A 21,940-nucleotide genomic window follows, 5' to 3' on the forward strand; every position below is an offset into this window, starting at 1 on the left:
TTGTAGTGTATGGAAGAAGGAACCGGGGTTAATTTATCTCTTCCCATCGCTTCGATAAATCTGCTCTCCGAAAAGCGAGGGGACTATATGTGTACGGGTAAAATCGGGGACAAAATTTTTCCCGGTTCTCCAATAAGGAAACAAGAGGGAAGCACGGTTCGACGCAAATATAGGCAAGGCCGACGGACCCCTCGTATCGGAACCCGAGAGGAGTGAACGATGTACCTGGGATTGGCCACGGTAGAATAACGAACCCAGACCAAGTAAAGTTTCTAGTCCATGGGAAATGCGGGGAGCGGTTATGCATGACAAGCAGGGAGCCGCAATACTCGCCCTCAACCGGATATTACGGCGCGAATCCCGTCCGATATCAACTTCGGATTGACATTTACCGGAAAAAGAAGATTTTTACCTTATTTAGACTTGTACTAGGACTGAAATTTCCCTACTATATAAAGGGAAAAGTTTCTTTTATTTTGACGAATGGTTAACACACAAATCAAATCACTAAAAGTTCATTTTTGTCTTCTGGGTATTATTCAAAGTGTTTTTCAGTCACTCTTTTCTTTACGCGCAACTGAACTTATATCGAGGGTCTGATCAAGGACCAGACTTGATCATCACAGTACAATTGATTTGATCTTTCATTTTATCTTTAATTTAATTACTTGTTGTTCTTAGATCATTCGTATTGAATTAAATCACAAATCATTTGAATCGCGTACAAATTTAATTATTACTCATTTTTTAAGGTAAACGGTTTGGCTCTTTCACACTAACATTTAGAAATTCCAAAGCTAAATAAAAAAATAATTAAAAGACAGTACAGTGTGGGTACGTGGTAGGCGCACCTCACGAATTTAAGTACTTTGTTGTGATTACAGTCTATTTAAACGCAGAAGAAATCCTAGTAAAAAACTACTGTGAATCTTCCTTGCCCCAAGCATTTTTACGGGATACCGCTCCAGTCAATTTTTTTATTAGATATGTATATATAGATAAATAAAAATATTGGATATGAATAAAAAATATTAATACCGTTTATCAATAATAACATACCCAGTGTATTCTCACAGTGTGAGGTCTAGAAAGAATAGTGTCTAGTCATACTTTATCTGTACTTAATAGAGATATTATATATTATTTTCGATCGATTCTCGACTCAAGAAAAATATTTTTCAGCAGGTTTGAAAAGAAAAAATAATTGTGAAAAAAACATGTTGAGACTAAAAGACAAATACCGCTTACCATTATAATGTGTTATTCATTTAAATATTTTTGAACAACTTACGAATAATTCTACTTACGCCAGTGTGAGAGATTTTACTGTCCAAATAAACGAACCCAACAACCCCTGTAGTAGTAGGCTAGCTCTTTATTACCTACTATTCAACAGTCAGCGCACTCCACCTCCTGAATATCTGTGCTGTTTTACTAACTTAAGCTTGAGTAGTAGTACTATTTTAAGTCATCCAACAAAAGCGGATGCTGTACAGATAGGAATAAGATAAATAAGTTTAAAAAAGAAGACTGAAGCCTGTCATTGTTTAAAGTTGATCTAACGTGTAATATAGTACTTTCATTCTCTACTTAATATGGCAGATTCAGAACAACTTTCTTCCTCTGATTATACTCCTCCTGATTCTCAAGGTATCCACTCACCTCTAATTGATCATGTTTTTCAATGTTTATTCTTTTCTAACTTCATATCAAGCAAGTTAGGAAAAAAGATCGCGGTTATATGGATTTTCACTGTTCATATCGTTGGATATTTGTTTCAGGAAAGATATCGAAAGAAGCTGAAACTGAATTTTCTCAAGATGAAGAAGAATTGATAATCAGGATGTACAATTTGCTCGGCGAGAGGTTTCTTCAACTTTTCTAACTGCTTAAGTTTCAAATTACTTTCTTTATTCTACTTTATATGGCAGTCTTTTATTAGTCTGTTTAAAAAAATAATTCATATATATATATATATATTTAAGAACACAAGTTTTAGGGTACTTTAGGAATAGGGTAACTCTGTGCACGAAGTATCCCGTGTTCGCGCGGGGTTCAAGGGCTGCACCCCAAGGGGTGTAACATAAGCAGTTTATTCTAATGCGAGTATCAGCGGATGATTTTGTGGCTCGAACCCGTGACATATAAGTCACACAAAGATAACTTTACCGTTGTTTCAAGGTTGTGATTGACCGGGTACTTTTGGAATGTACAAAAAATATCCTTTTCCTTTTAAAGTCTATGTAAAGTCAAACATTGTCATTGGGAAAAGTAGTTGCTTTGTTGTGATTGATGGTTGTTTTTTTAAAAATTATCAGGTGGTCTCTTATAGCTGGAAGAATACCCGGACGAACTGCAGAGGAGATTGAGAAGTATTGGAATACTCGATCTTCAACCAGTCAATAAACATTGCCAATAACATTTTATGCCTCCTTAGCAAAGAGCATGATATATTAATTTCTTAGTTCTTTGGACTTAAAAAAGCCTTTCAGGCTCAACCTGCAGAGAGCTAGTATAAACATAGGAATATTGTTCCTTTGTCTTTCTTCTATGAGTCATTGGCCAATTTAAATAAACTTCAGTTTTCTTAATTTGCTATTTATCTACAGTTGCAAATAATTTTTAACTATAGTAGAGCTTACTCAGAAGTCACAACTTTCCAGAGTAAAGTAACCACAGGACTAACACTACACTCCAGCTTTTGAGGAAACATATTCACAACAGTTCTTGTAAGAATTTATATGGACTTATATATGTACGTATGTATGTATGTATTAGTAATAGTAATTGTATGTATGTATGTATTAGTAATAGTAATTGTATGTATGTATGTTACGTGTTTGCTAATGACGGGTTTCATCTTAAAGTTATGAGTAACAGTTCTACGGTCTTCCTCACCTCTATTCACTTGACTAACATGGATTTATGTTTACCCGAAAAATTGGATAGAGTTAAATTTGTGTATGGTTCTAAGGATATGTGATATAATTTGATACAAATCGCATAGAGGAATAGAAATACGTGTATTCTTGACTATGAGAGTGAGAATAGTGAGAAGAAGAACGAATAAGATAAAGGGAAATAAACACAAGGGGATATCTTTCAATATAAGAAGAAATCTTTTGTTCCATTCTCCCCTTGCTTACAATCCATCCCTCTCCTTTATAGTAGAGGGATCCTACTTTATATACAACAATAAAAAATACGTAGTGGAGTGCCCATGATGTATTGTCTTTTCCCTACTTCCCGCCAGGATTCCCTCCCTTAGTGCGGCTGTAACGGCCTTGTCTATGAGCTTCGATACTGATTCGAACTCGATATCGGGTCGATCCATTGGCCTTGACTCGAGCTCGATCCTGACTCGGAGTCTTGATATTCGGGGTGGGTGTTGGTCAGTCTGTGCATCTCCGACAACCTTTTGCCTCGTGGTTTGATTTGGTCATGGGCCCGATAATGATACCGAACTAATCCTTGATCGGACTTGGAGCTCGAATCCTGAAGCCCCTTTCTTCGGACCTCGACCTGATCTTATGTAGATACCTTTCGATCGAAGTATTGCCGTCTCGATCAGTCCATACGACTGACTCAATCGATTCTGACCGTACACAGATAGTCCCCTCGTTTCTCGAAGAAGGATGTAGCGAGAAACGATATGATTTCCCAACAGCTCGATCAGATATATACTGACGTTTACATCGATCTCGACCATGACGTATGTGATAGTTGTCCCATCAGTTCGGTTTTACCAAGGCGTTTAATGTATCAGACGGTGATCGGCCACTTCTGATATTGAACCGTCATTGCTTCAATCTATAAATAGCCTTTTCTTCCATCATTCATACTTTACATCTTCAATCTTCCAATTTTTCTAAGTTCCTTTTCGTCTCTTCTGAGTTTTCTGCCTGTAAATCTGTGAGTTTTACTGCAAACTCTTTCTTAAAATACCAAATACTTCCGTTTTTTGTTCACGAAATTTTAAATGGTAAAAACATCTAAAATTGTTCCGCAAAAAGAGACCACTTCTTCATCTCGACCTGCTGGTGGCGAGGATGTGGAAGAGCCCCGCCCTGAGGAATTCTTTCTGGTAGGGTGTTCGACTGTAGGCGATTTTAAAATTGAAAAACCTTCTCCGATACCGGGTCAGTGTGAGCCGATGTCAAGGTATTCAATTACCGAAAAAGTTCTCGATAAAGTCATACAAGAATGCAACTGGGATAATAAACTCGTAGTAATCCCATCGCCTGATGAATCAATTACTACCCACGTCAAAGGGTTCTTAAGTGTTTACACTTATCTTTTCACGTTGGGACTTTTAGACCCTCTCATCGTTGCCTTTTGTAATAGGTACGATGTGACCCTCGGCCAAATTCACCCTTCTTTTCGGAGGATAGTGATTCTTCTTCGATTTTTCTTGAGCAAGATCGAGGGATGTATCTTCACCCTCGATCATCTTATGCGCCTTTACAGTCCCTGACTTTATCGAGGAGGGTTGATCAAGTTTGCTCGCCGAGCAACCAAAGTGCCATTCTCGAGTATAGACAAAACCCGGGATCGGGGTTGGATGGGTCATTTTGTTCGAATCAAAACCTCGGACCTGATCCCTGCCGATGACTTGCCATTTCTCGAGAAATAGAATATGAGCCGTGAGTGAACGTTTCTCTTTGCACGTTTTGATTTTGTGATTGCCTTTTATTTTGTTGATCCATTTTTCTTTCCTTATCACAGCCGTAGCTCGAATGCTGGAACTGATCCTAGATCTTAGACAATGGGTCGAAAGTCTGGTGTTGCAGAGACCGTACTCCGAGAATGCTTGGGTCGAATTATCAAAGGGTCGATGGGAGGCCCGCAGTTATGGTAAATCTTTTTGTTGATTTGTCTCTTCATCTTATATGATAAATCTCCCTCTTCCCTTTTGTAGGACTAGGGACAGATATAGTCATGAGGCCCCCATCTGGTGGCAAAGAAGTTCCTGTCCTAAAGCAGGTGAAAGAAAGGAAGAAAAAAGACGTATCGGGCTCCCCGAGCTCGGAGAAGAAGAAACCGGCTAATAGATCTCAAAAGTCGAAGGGGGGCTGTGGTGTTATGTCTTCGGAAGTGGCCCGCCATTTAAGGGACGAGCCCGAAGAAGGAGAGGAGAATTTAGCCTTCGTACGGGCTAATGTTGTGACTCAACAGTATTCCAATTTGGTGGAAGCAAAACAGGGAACCTTGGCCATAATCCCAGAACAAGAAGGAGCCGAGATTATCCCTTCGCGAACTTAGATGATTGAAAGGGACACCGAGGGTGGATCTTCTCGGGCAGTAGAAGATATTTCAAGGGATGAGTTTAGGATAGTTGACATTGGCAGATCCCCTCAGATTTTGGATGCCATGATTCGAGAGGCCGGGGATCGGTCCTATGATGGTATTCAGGAGTCGGCCGATATCCATGGTTTTCTGGAGGGGCTCGAGTCAGGTGCCTTAGAGGAGGTTACCGGTTTTGGTGGAATGCTGGTACCCAAAAAAGCATCGTGGTCGGGTTCTACTGAACCTTCATCGATTCATAAACTGGTGGACCGATTTCCGGCCCCGAACATCGATCCCGACCGAAGGCGAAAGATAGTGCTCTCTGTACCTGCGGATACCTGAATTATTTCTTCCCCTGTGGGGATCGCCAGCTACCTACGGTCCTTGGTGACCAAAGAAGATCAATCAGTAATGAATGCAGTGGGGCCCGCCTGTCTCTTCAATGAGGCCCAGCATGCTTTGAATCGGGTAACTCTGATGGCGTTTTCGTTGATTCTTTTACACATAGAATTGTAGGTAATTCTAATGTATCTTCGTTTGTTTGCGGGCTTCGGTGTTGCACCACGAGGCCTTACTTCGAATCCGGGAGGAGCATGATGCCGAGGTTCAGAGCCTCACTGAGAAGAGTGACTCGTACAAGCTCCTTAGTGAAAAACTTCAAGCAGATTTGACAGCGGCTCGGGAAGAGCATGAGGAGATAGCTGAGCAGGTATTTCGAATGTTCCGTGATAGTGAAGATGAAAAAGAGATAACCACTAATGATCCGATTCTGCAGGTTCGGCAGAGGATCGAGCAAATTGGATGACTTAACTCACAGGTAGATGCGCTATTTGCCGAGACAGAAGAATTTAAAAGGTGTATGGATATCCTTGCCTCGAAAAAGGAAGTCGTCGAAGCACAGTTGGAGCTGTCTGATGCCCAACTTCGATCTGTGAAAGAAAATGCTTTGGGGCTGATAAAAAATATGAAAAAACTTCAGCATCGGTTCGATTTGGTGACTTCAGATAAAGCAGATTTGGCCAAAGAACTTGAAGTGGCCAGATCTGAGGTGATCGAGGCCATTAAAAGAGCTGATGCCAAAGTGGCTCAGTTCAGGATCGATGTCGAGGTTAACCAAGCCAAAGCTGAGAGCATGGTCAAACATGCAAAATGGCAAGCTTGGAGAGAGGCTTTCGAGGAGGTCAGAGCTCAGGGCTTCGATATTGGGGCCGAGATTGAAGTCGCGAGGGCAGAGGAGAACAAATCTCGGAGGTTGGCCTTTCCTAAGGAGGACTCCGATGACTCGGGGGAGTCTGAAGATGAGGACGATGCCGAGAATACGGCCTCCGATGAAGATTGAGTCATTTAGGGCCTCAGGTCGTTTGCTGCGTTCCTTTGATACCGCTTTCGATTTTTGTATAAAGAACTTCCTTTTGGCAGAGTAGCCGCCTCTGTACAAAAAATTTGTAAATATAAGTCTTTCTTTCTTTTGAAGTAAAATAGCCTTTCAAACTAAATAGATAGTTTGAATTTTGATCTCTGTTGCCTTCGGGCCTTGTGGATAGTCCCCTTTGCTTTATCGGGCTCGAACATCCTTCAGCTTAAATAGTCAAGTGTTCATTTGAATTGGAAGAAATGAGTAGTTTTGCTCGAAATAATGTAGCCCGTAGGCATAATGGTCTAGTGAGTGCTTGCTCGAACTCGAAATAAAAGTAGCCCGTAGGCATAGTAGTCGAGTGAATGATTCGAACTCGAAATAATGTAGCTCATAGGCATAATGGTCGAGTGAGTGCTTGCTTGAACTCGAAATAAAAGTAGCCCGTAGGCTTAGTAGTCGAGTGAATGATTCGAACTCGATGTAATATAGCCCGTAGGCATAATAGTCGAGTGAGTGCTTGCTCGAACTCGAAATAAAAGTCGCTCGTAGGCTTAGTAGTCGAGTGAATGATTCGAACTCGAAATAATGTAGCCCGTAGGCGTAATGGTCAAAGTAGCCCGTAGGCTTAATGGTCGAGTGAGTGCTTGCTCGAACTCGAAATAAAAGTAGCCTATAGGCTTAGCAGTCGAGTGAATTATTGGAACTCAATGCAGCCTATAGGCTTAGAAGTCGAGTAAATGATTTGAACTCGATGCAATGTAGCCCGTAGGCGTAATAGTCGAGTGAGTGCTTGCTCGAACTCGAAATAAAAGTAGCATGTAGGCTTAGTAGTCGAGTGAATGATTCGAACTCGAAATAATGTAGCCCGTAGGCATAATGGTCGAGTGAGCGCTTGCTCGAACTCGATCATGTTTGCATAATAAATCTTGAACATAGAATATCGGAAAAGAAGAGGGATTTCTTTGCAAGTCATTATACATGTGTTTATGTTTTGCGTCAGGGCTCGGGCCAACTACATAAGCATGGTTCGTTTTGACCATTTGGCTCTTATAACGTTTCCTGTTGAGACACTATTTGTCCTGAAATAACAAAGTAACTTCCTTTGCACCGAACTTGATAATCATCACAGATGCGTTCAATGATAAAGGCCCCCAGTATATGAGGTTGATTTTAAAGAGGCCTCGGATACTCAGCAGTAGTATCGTTTTCTCTATATGGCTGGAATCGATCTGTGGTCGACTTTTGCTTGGTAGTTCTTTTCGTAACGGACCTAGAAATCAACTGGTCATCTTCGACTCTTATTTTGGATTGATATCGATTGTGCACATCGGTCCAAGTAATAGCTGGGTACTCGATCAGATTTTGCTTCAGCCGTCGTGAAGCCATCGAGCTCCACTCGTTTAGACCTTGAGTGAAATCTTGAACATCCCAATATCTGTGACTGGTGGCAGATCCATTCGTTCCATTTGAAAACGAGATACGAACTCCCTTAGCATCTCGTTATCCTTTTGTATTACCTTGAACAGGTCCAACTTTCTGGTTTCAACCTTTATGGCTCCGGCATGTGCTTTTACGAAGCAATCTAAGTTTGGCTCTGCAACTGAGCTATCGCTATTTGCTGGGCCTGTAACATCTCAAAGATCATCCGTAAGCTGACTCCGATCTCCTCCACATTATGGGTGTCTCGAGCTACGGATCGAGTACCGCCCTGAATGCTTTTTTCCGGTTCGGAACGTTGGTTCGCCTCAAGAGCCACTTGTGAATTGACATCTAGCGGTACTTTGACTTGAGCTTCGGTGACATCGTTAATTCGCCTTCCGGCCCTGGGTGTCAAGTTGTTGGTTTCATCTTGAAGGTCGGCTTCGTGGTCGATAGGTAAAGCCATCAATCGAGGGTTTGCCATTGTTGATTTGAAGTTGTAAACTGGTGTGTATTGCAGATTTGTATCAAACAACCACTGTTACGCTTAGCCCCACGGTGGGCGCTAAACTGTTTACCTGAAAAATTGGATAGAGTTAAATTTATATATGGTTCTAAGGATATGTGATATAATTTGATACAAATCATATAGAGGAATAGAAATACGTGTATTCTTGACTATGAGAGTGAGAATAGTGAGAAGAAAAACGAATAAGATAAATGGAAATAAACACAATGGGATATCTTTCAATATGAGAAGAAATCTTTTGTTCCAATCTCCCCCTGCTTACAATCCATCCCCATCCTTTATAGTAGAGGGATCCTACTTTATATACAACAATAAAAAATACGTAGTGGAGTGCCCATGATGTATTGTCTTTTCCCTACTTCCCGCCTGGATTCTCTCCCTTAGTGCGGCTGTAACGGCTTTGTCTGTGAGCTTCGATACTGACTCGAACTCGATATCGAGTCGAGCCATTGACCTTGACTCAAGCTCGATCCTGACTCGGAGTCTTGATATTCTGGGTGGGTGTTGGTTGGTCTGTGCATCTCCGACAACCTTTTGCCTTGTGGTTTGATTTGGTCATGGGCCCGATAATGATACCGAACTGATCCTTGATCGGACTTGAAGCTCGAATCCTGAAGCCCCTTTCTTCGGACCTTGATCTGACCTTACGTAGCTACCTTTCGATCGAAGTATTGCCGTCTCGATCACTCCGTACAACTGACCCAATCGGTTCTGACCGTACATAATTTATCCAACTGAAAATACTTTGTTATACTGAAATAACTTTATGTCCTTCTGGATAGAAAGTTCAGAAGAACTCCTTTGAAACTGATTAATTTAGCATTGTCTAGTTTAAGTGTGTTCAACCAAATGGATGTATTTATATTCAGCCAAATGGATGCATTTAAGTGCCACAGTTTTATCAAGGGTACGAGGAGAGCTAGAAGTAGGTCAAAGAAATATTGAGAGAGATGTTAGGTGTTTGTCGTAATTTTTTTACTATACTTCGTTTTCCTTTTTTTTTTTGAAGGAAGGGCAACGTATTTACCAAAATTGATTTTTTTTCTTTTACGAGAAGGAAAATATAATTCTTTTTATTTGACTAGTCTCTTTTTTTGAAGGAAAATGTTTGGACTTCTATAAATTAAGGATCCTTCATCCTCGTTCAGTAGCATCCACAATGTAACCATATGGGGTTTGAGAGTCTTGTTTAGGGGGAGAATTTAGGGACAAGTGTTAGCATGCCACTTGTGTTTGCCTCTTTGTAAGGTTGCTCTCTCGATATTTTGTATTTTCCTTTTATATAGTGGCCCATCTCCTCTTATGGACATAGGTCAATTGTCTGAACCACGTTAAATGTTTGTATTTCGTTTGGTATATTTCTCTTTTGTTTTATGATGTATCGTCGTTCAAAGTTTGCTTTACTAGCTTCCGCATGACACCTGGTTATTTTGATTCTAACAAGAGGTAATTAAGCATGATATAATGTTGCTTCAGCTTACTGAGGACATGACTCTTGATATAAGGGTATGGTAGTCGAGGATTAGGGTAGAAGAGTAGTAGGTAGTCAAATATTTTTCTTTTTCTTTCCATAACGGTAGTTTTAGTGTTAGTCTGGTATTTTTCTTATTCCTAGATTGCTATCACTACATGATGTTTCCTTATTATCTTTCGCTTTGGTTTTCTTAGTATCTCGATGTAGTTATTGCTTCTTTTCATCATTCATTGAGCCGAGAGTCTATTGGAAATAGCATCTCTACCTTCCCAGGGTAGGAGTAAGGTCTGTGTACACACTACCCTTCCCAAACCCCACGTGTGGAATTTCACTTGGTTTGTTGTTGTAGTTTTATCAAGGGGTACAATAGCACAGCTATGAAAATCCCATACTTTCTGTTGGCCTAAGTAAATATTTTTTGATGATTGACAAAGGAACACATGCATGAACAAGGTCCATATACAGTGTACATAGACACGGGCAGATTCAAGCACAAGGCATGCACGTAAAGGAGATAATATTAAGTGGTTATATCTGATATCTCCTAAACGAAAAGGTTGCATAATTGATAAGGAGCAGGACTCCTTACTCGAAGAGAACTCTATCCTAGATAAGGGAGGAATTAGAAGTTGAAGATAATTATAACTCTTCCACCATGGAAGAGTATAGCATTATAACTCTAGTTAATCCCATTCTACTAACTCTATATATTTCAGGATGTTCTCATTTTACAGGTACACACAAACGCTGAAGTTAAACGAGAGTTGAGAGAAAAATAGCAACAAATTTTGCAAGCAATTCCTGTGTGATTCAAGTGTGCGAACCTGAAGTTACATAAACCAGATAGAAGAACCAATTCCAAGTGTCTGTCATTTATTCTAGTTAAACTGTAGTAGGGTTGTTGATACCCAATTTTTCCCACATATTTTATAAAGTTTCAAAATATCATTTTGCATTATTACACAATTTACAAGAGTTATATAGGCATTTTCTATAATTTTCTATAATTTTTAAAGCTTTAAAATTAATTTTTTTCGCATGTGATTTGTTTAAATATTTATTAATTATCTCTTTAAATTATTCTTAAGGTGATTTAATCATCAAATTTATCATTTTATACCCTTATAAATTTTATAATATTTCATCTCTTTTTACATAATTATAGTTGTATTTTTTCTATTTTATCTATACTATTTACAATAATAGCCTATATCCTATAAATAATTGTGTTTATTATATTATTTATGATAAAATAGAATTTTTTATATTTTTATAATGTTGAATTATTATTTTCAAGCATTATTTACAACATAAATAATATTTTATCATTTATTAGATATTTTAATAACTTATTTTTAATTAATTTTAGGGGTTTCAAGAGCTGGCCCAAAACAGGACAATTTTCGGACATATTCAAGGCCCAAAACATTAATCCCAACTCATCTCACTTCTCAGTAGCCCAAACCAAACACCCTTTTAACTTAACCCGTCGCCACCCATCAAATACTTGCCCCGCTTCCCCTTCGATCCCGGTCATTGATCTTAAATGATCAACGGCCCACAACAACCCTCCTCTTCTCTTTATAATCCCTCACCCAAACCCTAAAGAACCATTTCCCCACCCGACTGCCTCTGTATTATCTTTATTCCCCCTTCTCTTATGTAAACCCTAATAGTTGCTGCCTAATTTCTCTCTGATTCCGACCTAGAAATAGAATCAATATATGATTTACTTACCTTATTAGAATCATCCCATTACTTGTCGTCCGTTTATTGTATTACTTAGGTACTTGCCTAACTTTGGCAAGTACCACTTCCAATATCGGACTGGGATGACTCAGATCTTTGGGAGTGGGATGGTACTCCGTCCATATATGCTCAACAAGGAACGATTTGTACCTTTGGTTCGATTTTCAGACGGTGACCAAACTAGGGTTTGAGATTTTCCATCTCCTCTACCGATTCTGATTTGCATGAGATATTTTCTTGCCTTATTTATGTTTAATTGATTGTTTCCCATGTTTGTGTGTTCAAATCGATCACTATATAAATCCATTTTCCCGTTTTCCCTAAGAAGAGACTTTAACAACTACTGCTATTGTTTTTCTCACTCTCACACACTCAATACTATTCTGAAACTTGAGCTCATGGCCGGCTGAAAGCCAAAGCCACCGGAATCTTATCTATCTACTTCCCTAGTGCGAGCACTTCTTGGGGCTCGTTCGAAGCTCCTGTGAACTCTGACGTACTAAGGTTTGGAATTCTTGCTGATGTTCTTACTCTGCTATAGGAACTTGGTGATTCTCCTCTATTTGTTGTTAAATCTGCAAATTGGTAAGTGTTGTAACCCTCAGAATTATGTTTCTTCCCTGTTTGTGTTCATGATTCTGAACATCTCTGTTATGTGGGCCTTTCTAAGCCAATGTGATACTATGTCGACCTTGCTTTGAATTTCTTCTGCAATCCTTCATCAGAACTTGTATAAGTTTGCATATGTTTAGCCAGTGTAATCAATTTTGAAGAATTTAGACGGTTATGTTTGTTTGAGTCTATCATGATTATGTATGCTTAAATTCTTATATTGACTATTTAATATTGAATCATTTTTCATGTCTCACTCTAAACACTTGCACTGAAACTCCTAGGGAATTACTGCCTGTCCAGAATTTATTTTAATAAGTCTTTTTCTGCTAAACCCTTTTATATGTAGTCTATTGCTACCCTGCAAATTGATCTATGACTATCTCATATTACAACACCGTCTTAATGCTTAGCTAAATATGTTTCTCTGTTGTTGGTGAACTCTAATGTCGTGCTCCATGATTTGCCTAATCATATATTCTTTAGTGTTGCCTAAACCTTCTAGAGCAAATTCTAGTGTTTAGTTTCTTCTCATATATGACATCAAGTGGAATTAATCTAGATACTTGCTTGTCCTGTTAGTCTAAGTGACATGTTTTCTTGAACTTTTCTTGTGTTATGATTAGTACTCAGCATGTTAAATTTTTCTCATATTCGACTAAATGTTGCCATTATGAATATGTTCTGCTATGCTAGGCTTCTTTCATGTAGACATCCCATGTTAAGATTGTACCTCACTTGTTCTTGTCTATAACCCTACTAGATTTTCATGTTCAAATCCCTTGCTTAAAGTTCTTCAGGATAGTTCCGGGCAATGCTTTGTCTTGGAACTTTATTTGAAGTTGTTAACTACCCTGCCACTCTTAAACTTTGTTTTCTAGAATTACAAGCATAAACTTCCATATATGTGTCTTTTATGCCTTTCAATTCAGCGTGATCCTGGTTATATGTCTTGGCTAGAGCTGCAACTAATTTCGATTTTAAGAATTAAGTGTTTAAGCTGTTTAATTAATTCTATGAGTAGTTCGTTACCCGTGTGACTAAATTTGGCATCCATTGGGTAAGTAAATTCACTTGTTGGGCATGGAATTGAGGCCATATGTGTTTCTGGATATGGGCGCGGGGTTTAGGTGAACTCTAAATGTTCTTGTATGCCTGGGTGTTGGGCCTGTTGGGTATGCAAAGTTTAAGGCTGGTGAAGGCCCGGAAAGCATCACTGGGTTACTTTACTTTGTATTGGACCTGTAGTTGTTCTATTTGGAGTTTGTAATTGTCGATTTGGGCTTTTATATTTTATTTGGACCTGTAATAACTTGTAAAATTGAATGGTGGGAAAATTAGTGAAAATGGGGGCTAGGATATTTTACTTTTTGCATGAATGGGTAGATAGCATGCTTATAGGGTCTACATGCTTTGTTTGCTACTTTGTTTGACGTGCCAATTTCTATACAGTAATAGAAATCATGCATATAGGAACTCAAATACTTCACCTACTCAACCTGTTTAATGCCTGCATATTATCAGAAATATGTTTGTAAGAACTTAAGTACTTTACTTGTTCACATGTCTACTTCTACGCACTATTAGAGAGTATGCATATAGGAATCAAACATCAATGACTATTTGCTCAACTTGTGCAATTGCAGTGTGATTACTAGATAACATGCCTATAGGATTGTATTAATATATGTCTTTGCTAATATTCATCTAGATACCATGAATATAGGGTTTTAATTGATTAACTAATTGGCTATTTCTGTTGCTCCTATCACATTGTCGCCTAGATAACATGTCTATGGAAATGAGCATGATAAATCTGCATTTAAATACCAACAATTAGAGAAATTGCCTATAAGATATTGCTACTCACTTAGAAAGCATGTTAATAGGATCAAACACGAGTAATTTTAAGTTTTCAAATGGCTTCACTGCCCCATTGCGCAAATCACTTAGAAATCAGGTCTATAGGCTTTTATAATACTTGTAATCTGTAAACTCAATAATTTGAATAGCAGCACTGCCAATGAGATATTCTTAAACTGTGCGGTCACATAGAATCCATGCCTATAGGTTTTAAAATAATTTCAATACACATTGTTTTTATGTGTAGTCCTACTTGTTTTGAAAGTACGCCTAGTTTTATCATTTTGATCACCCTAAGTAAATTCTAGAACCACCCAAATAGTAGGTCCAAAGCTTCCTGGACCATAGGTATGGGACGGGTAGTGCACGCATAGGATACAGTTTAGAATTGAACTAGAGCGCTTTAGGTAAACAACTTTAACATAGTAATTGGGTAGCAGGAGATGATAGTATGTATCCGCTGAATAATATGAGAAACTCCTACTACAAGGAAGTTGCGAAGTATTATTTATGTTGCACGGGGTGATCCTTTAGGCTAGAAAACTAAGGACCCCCTTTATATATTTCTCGCGCCTTTGTTTCTTTAAACTTAGAGCAATTAAGTGATATCTTGTACACCCAACGACTTGTACTGATCAATTAAATCCTTTACATATGAAATATTCTTTACACTTGTTTCACGTCGTAGTTGAACCTTTAATTACATGTCATCATCCAACGAAGATGACATTCACTCCAGATAGGTTTGCAAAGCCTGGGAATGCTACAGGATGGGTACGTTTCTTCAGTAATCTAACAGACGAGAAAGTGCATTGGATGTTTGAGTAGTTCCCTAGTAGCTAGTTCATCATCAAGTCCAAAGGAACTACCCACGTGCTATTAATTGGGTTGTGAGGCATCTACCCTTATGCTCCTATAAGGGTAATGAGGCAAGCTGGGAGGAAGCAAGTCATACCTCCGGTTTCCAACATGGTTCAGTATAAAGCAAATTTCAAAGGAGATATTATCCTATTCAAATTCGAGGCCCAACACATGTGGAATCAAAAGATCATCATGGAGGGAGAGACTATTAAACCAGATAGGTATCACGCCGGTCATATGTACTACTATCTCTCATGGTTAGAAGACGACATAACCGGGGACGTCAAATTGGGGGTCAATCTAAAAGATAGAATCATAGATGAAGTGGCTGAGGCACAGGTAATATACAAAAGGCTACATAAAAGAGTGTTCGAATCTGAAGGTAAGTTTCTGGAACAACATAAGGTGGATATGGGGGGAATCAAGGAATGGATAGAGATTTCAAACAAGTCAACAGAAAGGTTGGATCACCTAGATCAAGGACTGAAGGAGCTAGAGGGGAAGATGACGAAGAGGCTTTGGGATTGGCAAGGTATGGACTATGATGAAGGAGGGAAGTTGGAAATGGCTTACTTGATATTCGACATGCGCGACCTGGGAAGTGTGATTGATGGAGTCAAAAGAACCAAGCATGGAGAAGGTCCTTATAGACCAAATAGACTAAGAGATAATGCTCTTTACTGCTTTCTATATTAGATTTCGTTAGATTTCAATGTAATAAGGCTTAGTGTCATTAGTGACTTTATAATTATTATTTCGATTTAGTAAAAGATTGATTTGGCCTATTTTTGCATTATGCGATGAGGCAACATTGACATGAATTTTCTCCAAGTCTAGTCCTACCTCGCACACAATGAGGTCCCCAAATTAGGATGCGAATTATTGCATGACCTTACGTGATACTTGCTTAAATATTGCAAACACTCTTTCAATTCATCATACTGACTTGGTTACCTTTTGTTTTTCTTTCTTTTGATTATTCCCACTCCCAAAGGTTGGTTCATGTATTCTGGCATCATCGGCATATCACACCAGATCCATAGGCCCTCCACCTCCTCCTCCACCTAGCGATCCAAAAAGCAAAGGCAAAGGCAAAAGGAAGATGGATGATCTAAGTGGTAATTGAACCGACAACGCTACCATGGCAGAAAATATTGAAAACTCAAATAGAAGAAGTACGCCAGGAAAAAATGAGTTGGTCCTACGATTGGAACAGAAAATCTTGGAGCTACAAGGTGAGCTTGAGCAGGTCTGAAATCTTGCAAACCTCTCCCTTACTCTAAATTTTCCCGACGTCAACCATCAGAACATAACCACTAGAATCAAACACCACCCCAAAACGCATAAGCCCAAAATCCTCCACCCATAGCTCCAAAAAATCCTCCCGCAATGCATCAATATCATAACCCCACACCCCCTCAAAACCTTAACCCCCCACCAGTACAAACCCTTCAACAACATCACCATCGCCTAACCCAGTATCCACAAACCACCACTTATCACACCCTTCAAAATGCACCACAACTTACATACCCCTCAAACCTCAATCAATCACCCATATACCCAAGTCCCAAGAACACACCAAGGCAACCCAATATACGTGGAGACTTACCACACACCCCGCAGAAAACCCTATACATACCCGAACTAATTGAGAAGGACATGCTCATCTAAAACATGGCGAAGGAGCTAAAGAGACAGACAAGAAGAGTCCAGAGTGTTGAAGGCGGGAAAGGCGTTAAAGGTTTGAATTACGAAGACTTGTGTATCCAGCCGGATGTGGAACAGCCAGAGGGTTACAAACCTCCTACGTTTGAAATGTTCGATGGCACCGGTGATCCTAAGATGCATTTGAGAACCTACTGTGACAAGCTTGTAGGGGTGGGTAAGAATGAGCAAATTCGCATGCAATTGTTCATGTGAAGCCTTACAGGTGATGTGTTATCCTGGTATATTAGCCAAAACCTTAAGAAGTGGGCAAATTGGGTGAGAATGGCATCCGATTTCATTGATAGATTCAGGTTCAACACAGAGAATGCGCCAGACGTTTTCTATATCCAGGACCTTAAGAAGAAGCTAACAGTTTCCTTCCACGAGTATGCTACTCACTGGAGATCAGAGGCCTCCAAGGTGAGGCCGCCACTAGAAGAAGATTAAATGAATAAGTTTTTTTTCAAAGCTCAGGATCCACAGTATTATGATTGATGGTTATAGAGAATCATAAGTTCTTCGACATCAACAAATTCAGAGAAAGAATAGAAGAAGGAATCAAGAGCAGTATGGTGACCAATTTTGAGGCGCTGCAAGCCACCAAAAAATCCTTACAGCCAGAAGGTATTTCAAAGAAGAAGGAAGTGGGTGTCGTGATGGTAGCCCAGGGCCCTAAGTCTCCCCTTACCTATCAAATACCTCCACCCACATATCAACCCTCACCTACAAAATACCAATACCCTGCCACTACTTACCATACCTATTATACCCAACCCGCATATTACCATTCATCTCCTCCCGCCCGCCAAAACTACCCAAAGCCACGACCAAACTTTGACCGTAGATCTCCCAGACAATACACCCCTATCGCTGAACCCAGAGCCAAACTATATGAGAGACTGAAGGTCGCTGGTTATGTCACTCTCATTTCAGTTGTTGCTGTTAAAAATCCTTCTCAGTGGGTTAACCCCAACAAGACTTGTGCCTACCATTCAGGCATGAAGGGTCATATTATCGAGGAATGCCGCATGTTCAAAGACAAGATCCAGACGCTGATTGATACCAAAGTTATACAAGCAAAGGAGTTCGCGCCAAATGTTCGCAATAACCCTCTTCTTGATCATAGGGGCAGGAGAGTGAACATAATAGAAACTGATGAAGAATGGGATAAAGAAGGATCCATCGGACTTATTCGAGAGGGGACGTTCCTAAACCATCCCTTGTCACCTTCTTGCCGATTGTGGTGCAAACCCACGCACCATTCGAGGTCGAGGTAGCTACGCCCTTCACCGTGATAGTAGCTCCAACACCGCCTTATAAGTCTGATGCTATCCCGTGGGATTATATGGCAGAGTCAAGGAGAAAAGGAAAAGCCAAGATGAAAGAGACAGGTGTTGCACAAGGAATGACCAGAACCGGCAAAGTATGCACACCTAAAAATCTTGGAGGAATAAGTAAAGAGACCACAGCAAAACCACTTGTTATGGAGATAGGTACTGATGACCTTTGGATAAAGGTACAGGCGAGGGAGTACTCTGTTATTGATCACCTAAATAAGACTTCTGCCCAAATATCCATCTTATCACAGTTGCAAAACTTAGATGCGCACAAGAATGCCTTAATGAAGGTATTAAGTAAAGCTTATGTGCCTACTGGTATCACTAGTGGGGAAATGATGAATATGGTGGGGCAAATATTGGAGAGCCGCAAAATTACTTTCCATGAAGACGAGCTACTGCCATAAGGGTTGAGTCATAACAAAGCATTGCACATCACTGTGCAATATAAAGACAAGTTCATTGCAAGGGTTCTGATAGATAGGGGTTCGAGCCTGAACATATGCCCGTTGACTACTTTGAAATGATTGGGTATAGGCCTGCATGAGATACGGATGGGAAGCATGAACGTGAAGGCATTTGATGGGTCTCAAAGAGCCACTATCGGAGAAATAAACCTTGATCTGCAGATGGGCCTCACCTGGTTCGACATTGAATTCCAGGTGCTAGATATATCCACCACTTATAATTTGTTACTGGGACAACCATGGATACACGCAGCTGGGGCAGTCGTTTGTACTCTGCACTAGGCTGTGAAGTTCAAGTGGAATCATCAAGAGGTGATTATTCACAAAGATTGAAGTAACCCTATCTACACCAACCAGACTGTTCTAGCTATCGAGAATATAGCATTGAGCGGATAAACGCAATCGATAAGGGGAAATGGTAGAGCAACAAGATAGAGAGTATACTGATGTTGTTGGGGTATGAACCAGGCAAGGATCTTGGTCCAAAGCTTCAAGGGATCACAGAACCAATACGACTACAATATCATGGCACAACATTTGATCTCGGGTATGAATACACCGTGTAAGAATATAATGATTGGACACCGCTATGGCGTGACTTTTACTATACATTAGAATAACCCATACTACTGTTGTACCATACATTCCGCCAGACTGATATGATTTGGGGATCTGAGGAAGATTAGGTTTTGGCCGGAATAAGGAAACTGTTTATGGACGAGGAAGATATGGAATGTAGTGAAATCTTGGAGGAAGAGGAGGAGTAAGACCCTACCATTCAGACAATGGGAGAAGTAGCTGTTTTCAGGAACTGGACTGTTGCACCATCTTGGGCTCGCCGAGCACCTAGGTAGCCTTGGCAGAACTAGCATAATTTATTTTTAAAATTGTTTTTGGCATCTAAGATATTTTTAGTGTTTTGTTTTGAAATAATTACTCGAGACATCGATTCGTATTTGTTGACAATTTTAAGTTTTATTAATGCATCATTGCTTTAATTTTATTTATAATCTTATCTTTCAACATTCTTTTTCAGCATAATTATTACATATCCTGATTAACCTATGACTATGACATATAATGAGACAACACAACATAAGGAAAGTGATTCAGAAGATTCGGAAGATGATATAATACTTGAGGAAATTATCAAAGAGGTAGAGAATTTTGAGAACAAACCAAAGTCTAATTTGGAAGAAACGGAGGCAGTAAACTTAGGGGATTCTGAAACAGTCAAAGAAACTCGCATTAGCATTCATCTATCGCCATCAGAGTAGGAAGAGTACATCAAATTTCTAAAGAAATATGAAGATATATTTTCATGGTCCTACGACGACAAGACTGGGTTAAGCACATCCATAGTGGCGCACAAGCTACCAACCAACCCTACATGTCTGTCGGTAAAATAGAAGCTCAGGAAATTCAAGCCAGATATGAGTCTAAAGATAAAGGAAGAAGTTACCAAGAAGATCAAAGCCAAGGTACTTAGGATGGCTGAGTATCCAACTTGGCTAACCAACATTTTCCAGGTTCCGCAAAAGGATGGGAAGGTCAGGGGGTGTGTTGACTATCGAGATCAAAACAGAGCGAGCCCTAAGGATAATTTCCCATCGTCCAATATACATATACTTATCGACAACTACGCCAAGCATAAACTCCAATCCTTTGTGGATTGCTTTGCAGGATATCACCAGATTTGGATGGACGAAGAAGACGCCGAAAAGACAGCCTTCATCACCCCATGGGGAATATATTGTTACAAAATGATGTCATTTGGTTTGAAGAATGTCGGATCTACTACATGAGGGCCATGACTACTCTTTTCCATGATATGATACACAAGGAAATAGAGGTGTTCGTAGATGACATCATCATCAAGTCTAAAAGAAGTCTGAATCACATAGCAGACCTGAGAAAGTTTTTTGACCGACTTTGAAAGTATAATATGAAGCTAAATCCTGCAAAATGTGCTTTTGGGTTCCCTACTGGAAAATTGTTGGCTATCATTGTCAGTCATTGTGGTATTGAGTTAGACCCATCAAAAATCAAAGCTATTCAGGACTTTCCACCGCTAAAAAGCAAGAAGGATGTGATGATGGGACGCCACAATTACATCAGCCTTTTATAGCATAGTCAACGGTAATATGTGAGCCGACCTTCAAAATGCTAAGGAAAGATACTGCGATGAGTCGGACCGAAGAATGTCAAAGGGCTTTCGATGAAATCAAGGAGTACATATCCAAGCAACCCGTATTGGTCCCACTGGAGCCCAGAAGACCTTTATTGTTGTACCTATCCGTGTTGGATGGAGCCTTTGGTTGTGTCCTGGGAAACATGATAAAACGGGGAGAAAGGAGAAGGCGATATACTATCTGAGTAAGAAGTTCACACCTTACGAAGCCTGGTACTCTTTGTTGGAATGCACCTATTGTGCCTTGACATGGATAGCCTAGAAATTGAGGCACTACTTCTACGCATACAAAACATATCTCATATCGAGGATAGATCCGCTAAAATATATCTTTCATAAACCCATGCCTACGGGTAAGCTAGCAAAGTGGCAGATATTGCTAAGTGAGTTCGACATCATCTATGTGACTCAGAAGGCAGTCAAGGGGCAAGCATTGGCCGATCACCTGGCAGAGAACCCCGTAGACGTAGAATACGAACCATTTAAGACGTATTTTCCCAACGAGGAAGTGTCGTTTGTAGGTGAAGATATTGTCGAAACATATGATGGTTGGAGGATGTTTTTCGACGGAGCCGCAAACTTCAAAGGAATGGGAATCAGAACTGTTTTGGTATTAGAAATCGGTCAACATTACCCGGTATCCGCCAAGCTCAGGTTCCCATGCACCAACAATATGGCAGAATACGAGGCTTGCATCTTGAGACTCAGATTGGCCATCGACATGAACATTCAGGAGTTGCTGGTAATCAGAGATTCAGATCTTCTGGTACATCAAGTACTCGGAGAATGGGCTACCAAGAACATACATGCACTGTGTGCAAGATTTGATCAAGAGGTTCACGAATATATAATTCAAGCATGTTCCAAGAATTCAGAACGAGTTCGCGAATGCACTAGCTACCTTGTCTTCCATGATAAAATATCCAGACAAGAATTTTATTGACCCTATCCCGATAGAGATTCGTAAGCAACCAGATTATTGTGCTCATGTTGAAGAAGAGTTCAATGGAAATCCATGGTTTCATGATATCAAGGAGTATTTGGAGAAAGGAGAATACACAGGAGATACTACACACACTCAGTAG

The 21,940-nt window shown here is 39.8% G+C and overlaps 2 protein-coding genes across 2 annotated transcripts; both read left to right on the forward strand.

Annotated features, from left to right (window-relative positions):
- The first annotated feature begins 1,491 nt into the window (after window positions 1-1,491).
- On the forward strand, window positions 1,492-2,591 carry LOC104101565 (MYB-like transcription factor ETC1). Its single transcript, XM_009609049.4, has 3 exons — window positions 1,492-1,650; window positions 1,782-1,866; window positions 2,319-2,591. Exons 1-3 carry the CDS (start codon window positions 1,596-1,598, stop codon window positions 2,404-2,406), a joined length of 228 nt encoding a protein of 75 aa, XP_009607344.1. The 5' UTR covers window positions 1,492-1,595; the 3' UTR covers window positions 2,407-2,591.
- An 18,607-nt stretch (window positions 2,592-21,198) lies between these two features.
- Window positions 21,199-21,940, forward strand: LOC138899253 (uncharacterized). The gene is made up of 2 exons (XM_070185397.1): window positions 21,199-21,621; window positions 21,713-21,940. Exons 1-2 carry the CDS (start codon window positions 21,199-21,201, stop codon window positions 21,938-21,940), a joined length of 651 nt encoding a protein of 216 aa, XP_070041498.1.

The sequence above is a fragment of the Nicotiana tomentosiformis genome, chromosome 9 (genome assembly GCF_000390325.3).
Source record: "Nicotiana tomentosiformis chromosome 9, ASM39032v3, whole genome shotgun sequence".
Lineage (NCBI taxonomy): Eukaryota > Viridiplantae > Streptophyta > Magnoliopsida > Solanales > Solanaceae > Nicotiana > Nicotiana tomentosiformis.

What these genes read in the sequence shown, in the direction of transcription:
- LOC104101565 (XM_009609049.4), top strand. Translation starts at nt 1,596, where the DNA reads ATGGCAGATTCAGAACAACTTTCTTCCTCTGATTATACTCCTCCTGAT. An exon ending in TACTCCTCCTGATTCTCAAG is followed by an intron (nt 1,651 to 1,781) that starts GTATCCACTCAC and finishes TATTTGTTTCAG; the next exon opens with GAAAGATATCGAAAGAAGCT. An exon ending in TACAATTTGCTCGGCGAGAG is followed by an intron (nt 1,867 to 2,318) that starts GTTTCTTCAACT and finishes AAAAATTATCAG; the next exon opens with GTGGTCTCTTATAGCTGGAA.
- LOC138899253 (XM_070185397.1), top strand. Translation starts at nt 21,199, where the DNA reads ATGCCTACGGGTAAGCTAGCAAAGTGGCAGATATTGCTAAGTGAGTTC. An exon ending in TCAGAGATTCAGATCTTCTG is followed by an intron (nt 21,622 to 21,712) that starts GTACATCAAGTA and finishes ATATAATTCAAG; the next exon opens with CATGTTCCAAGAATTCAGAA.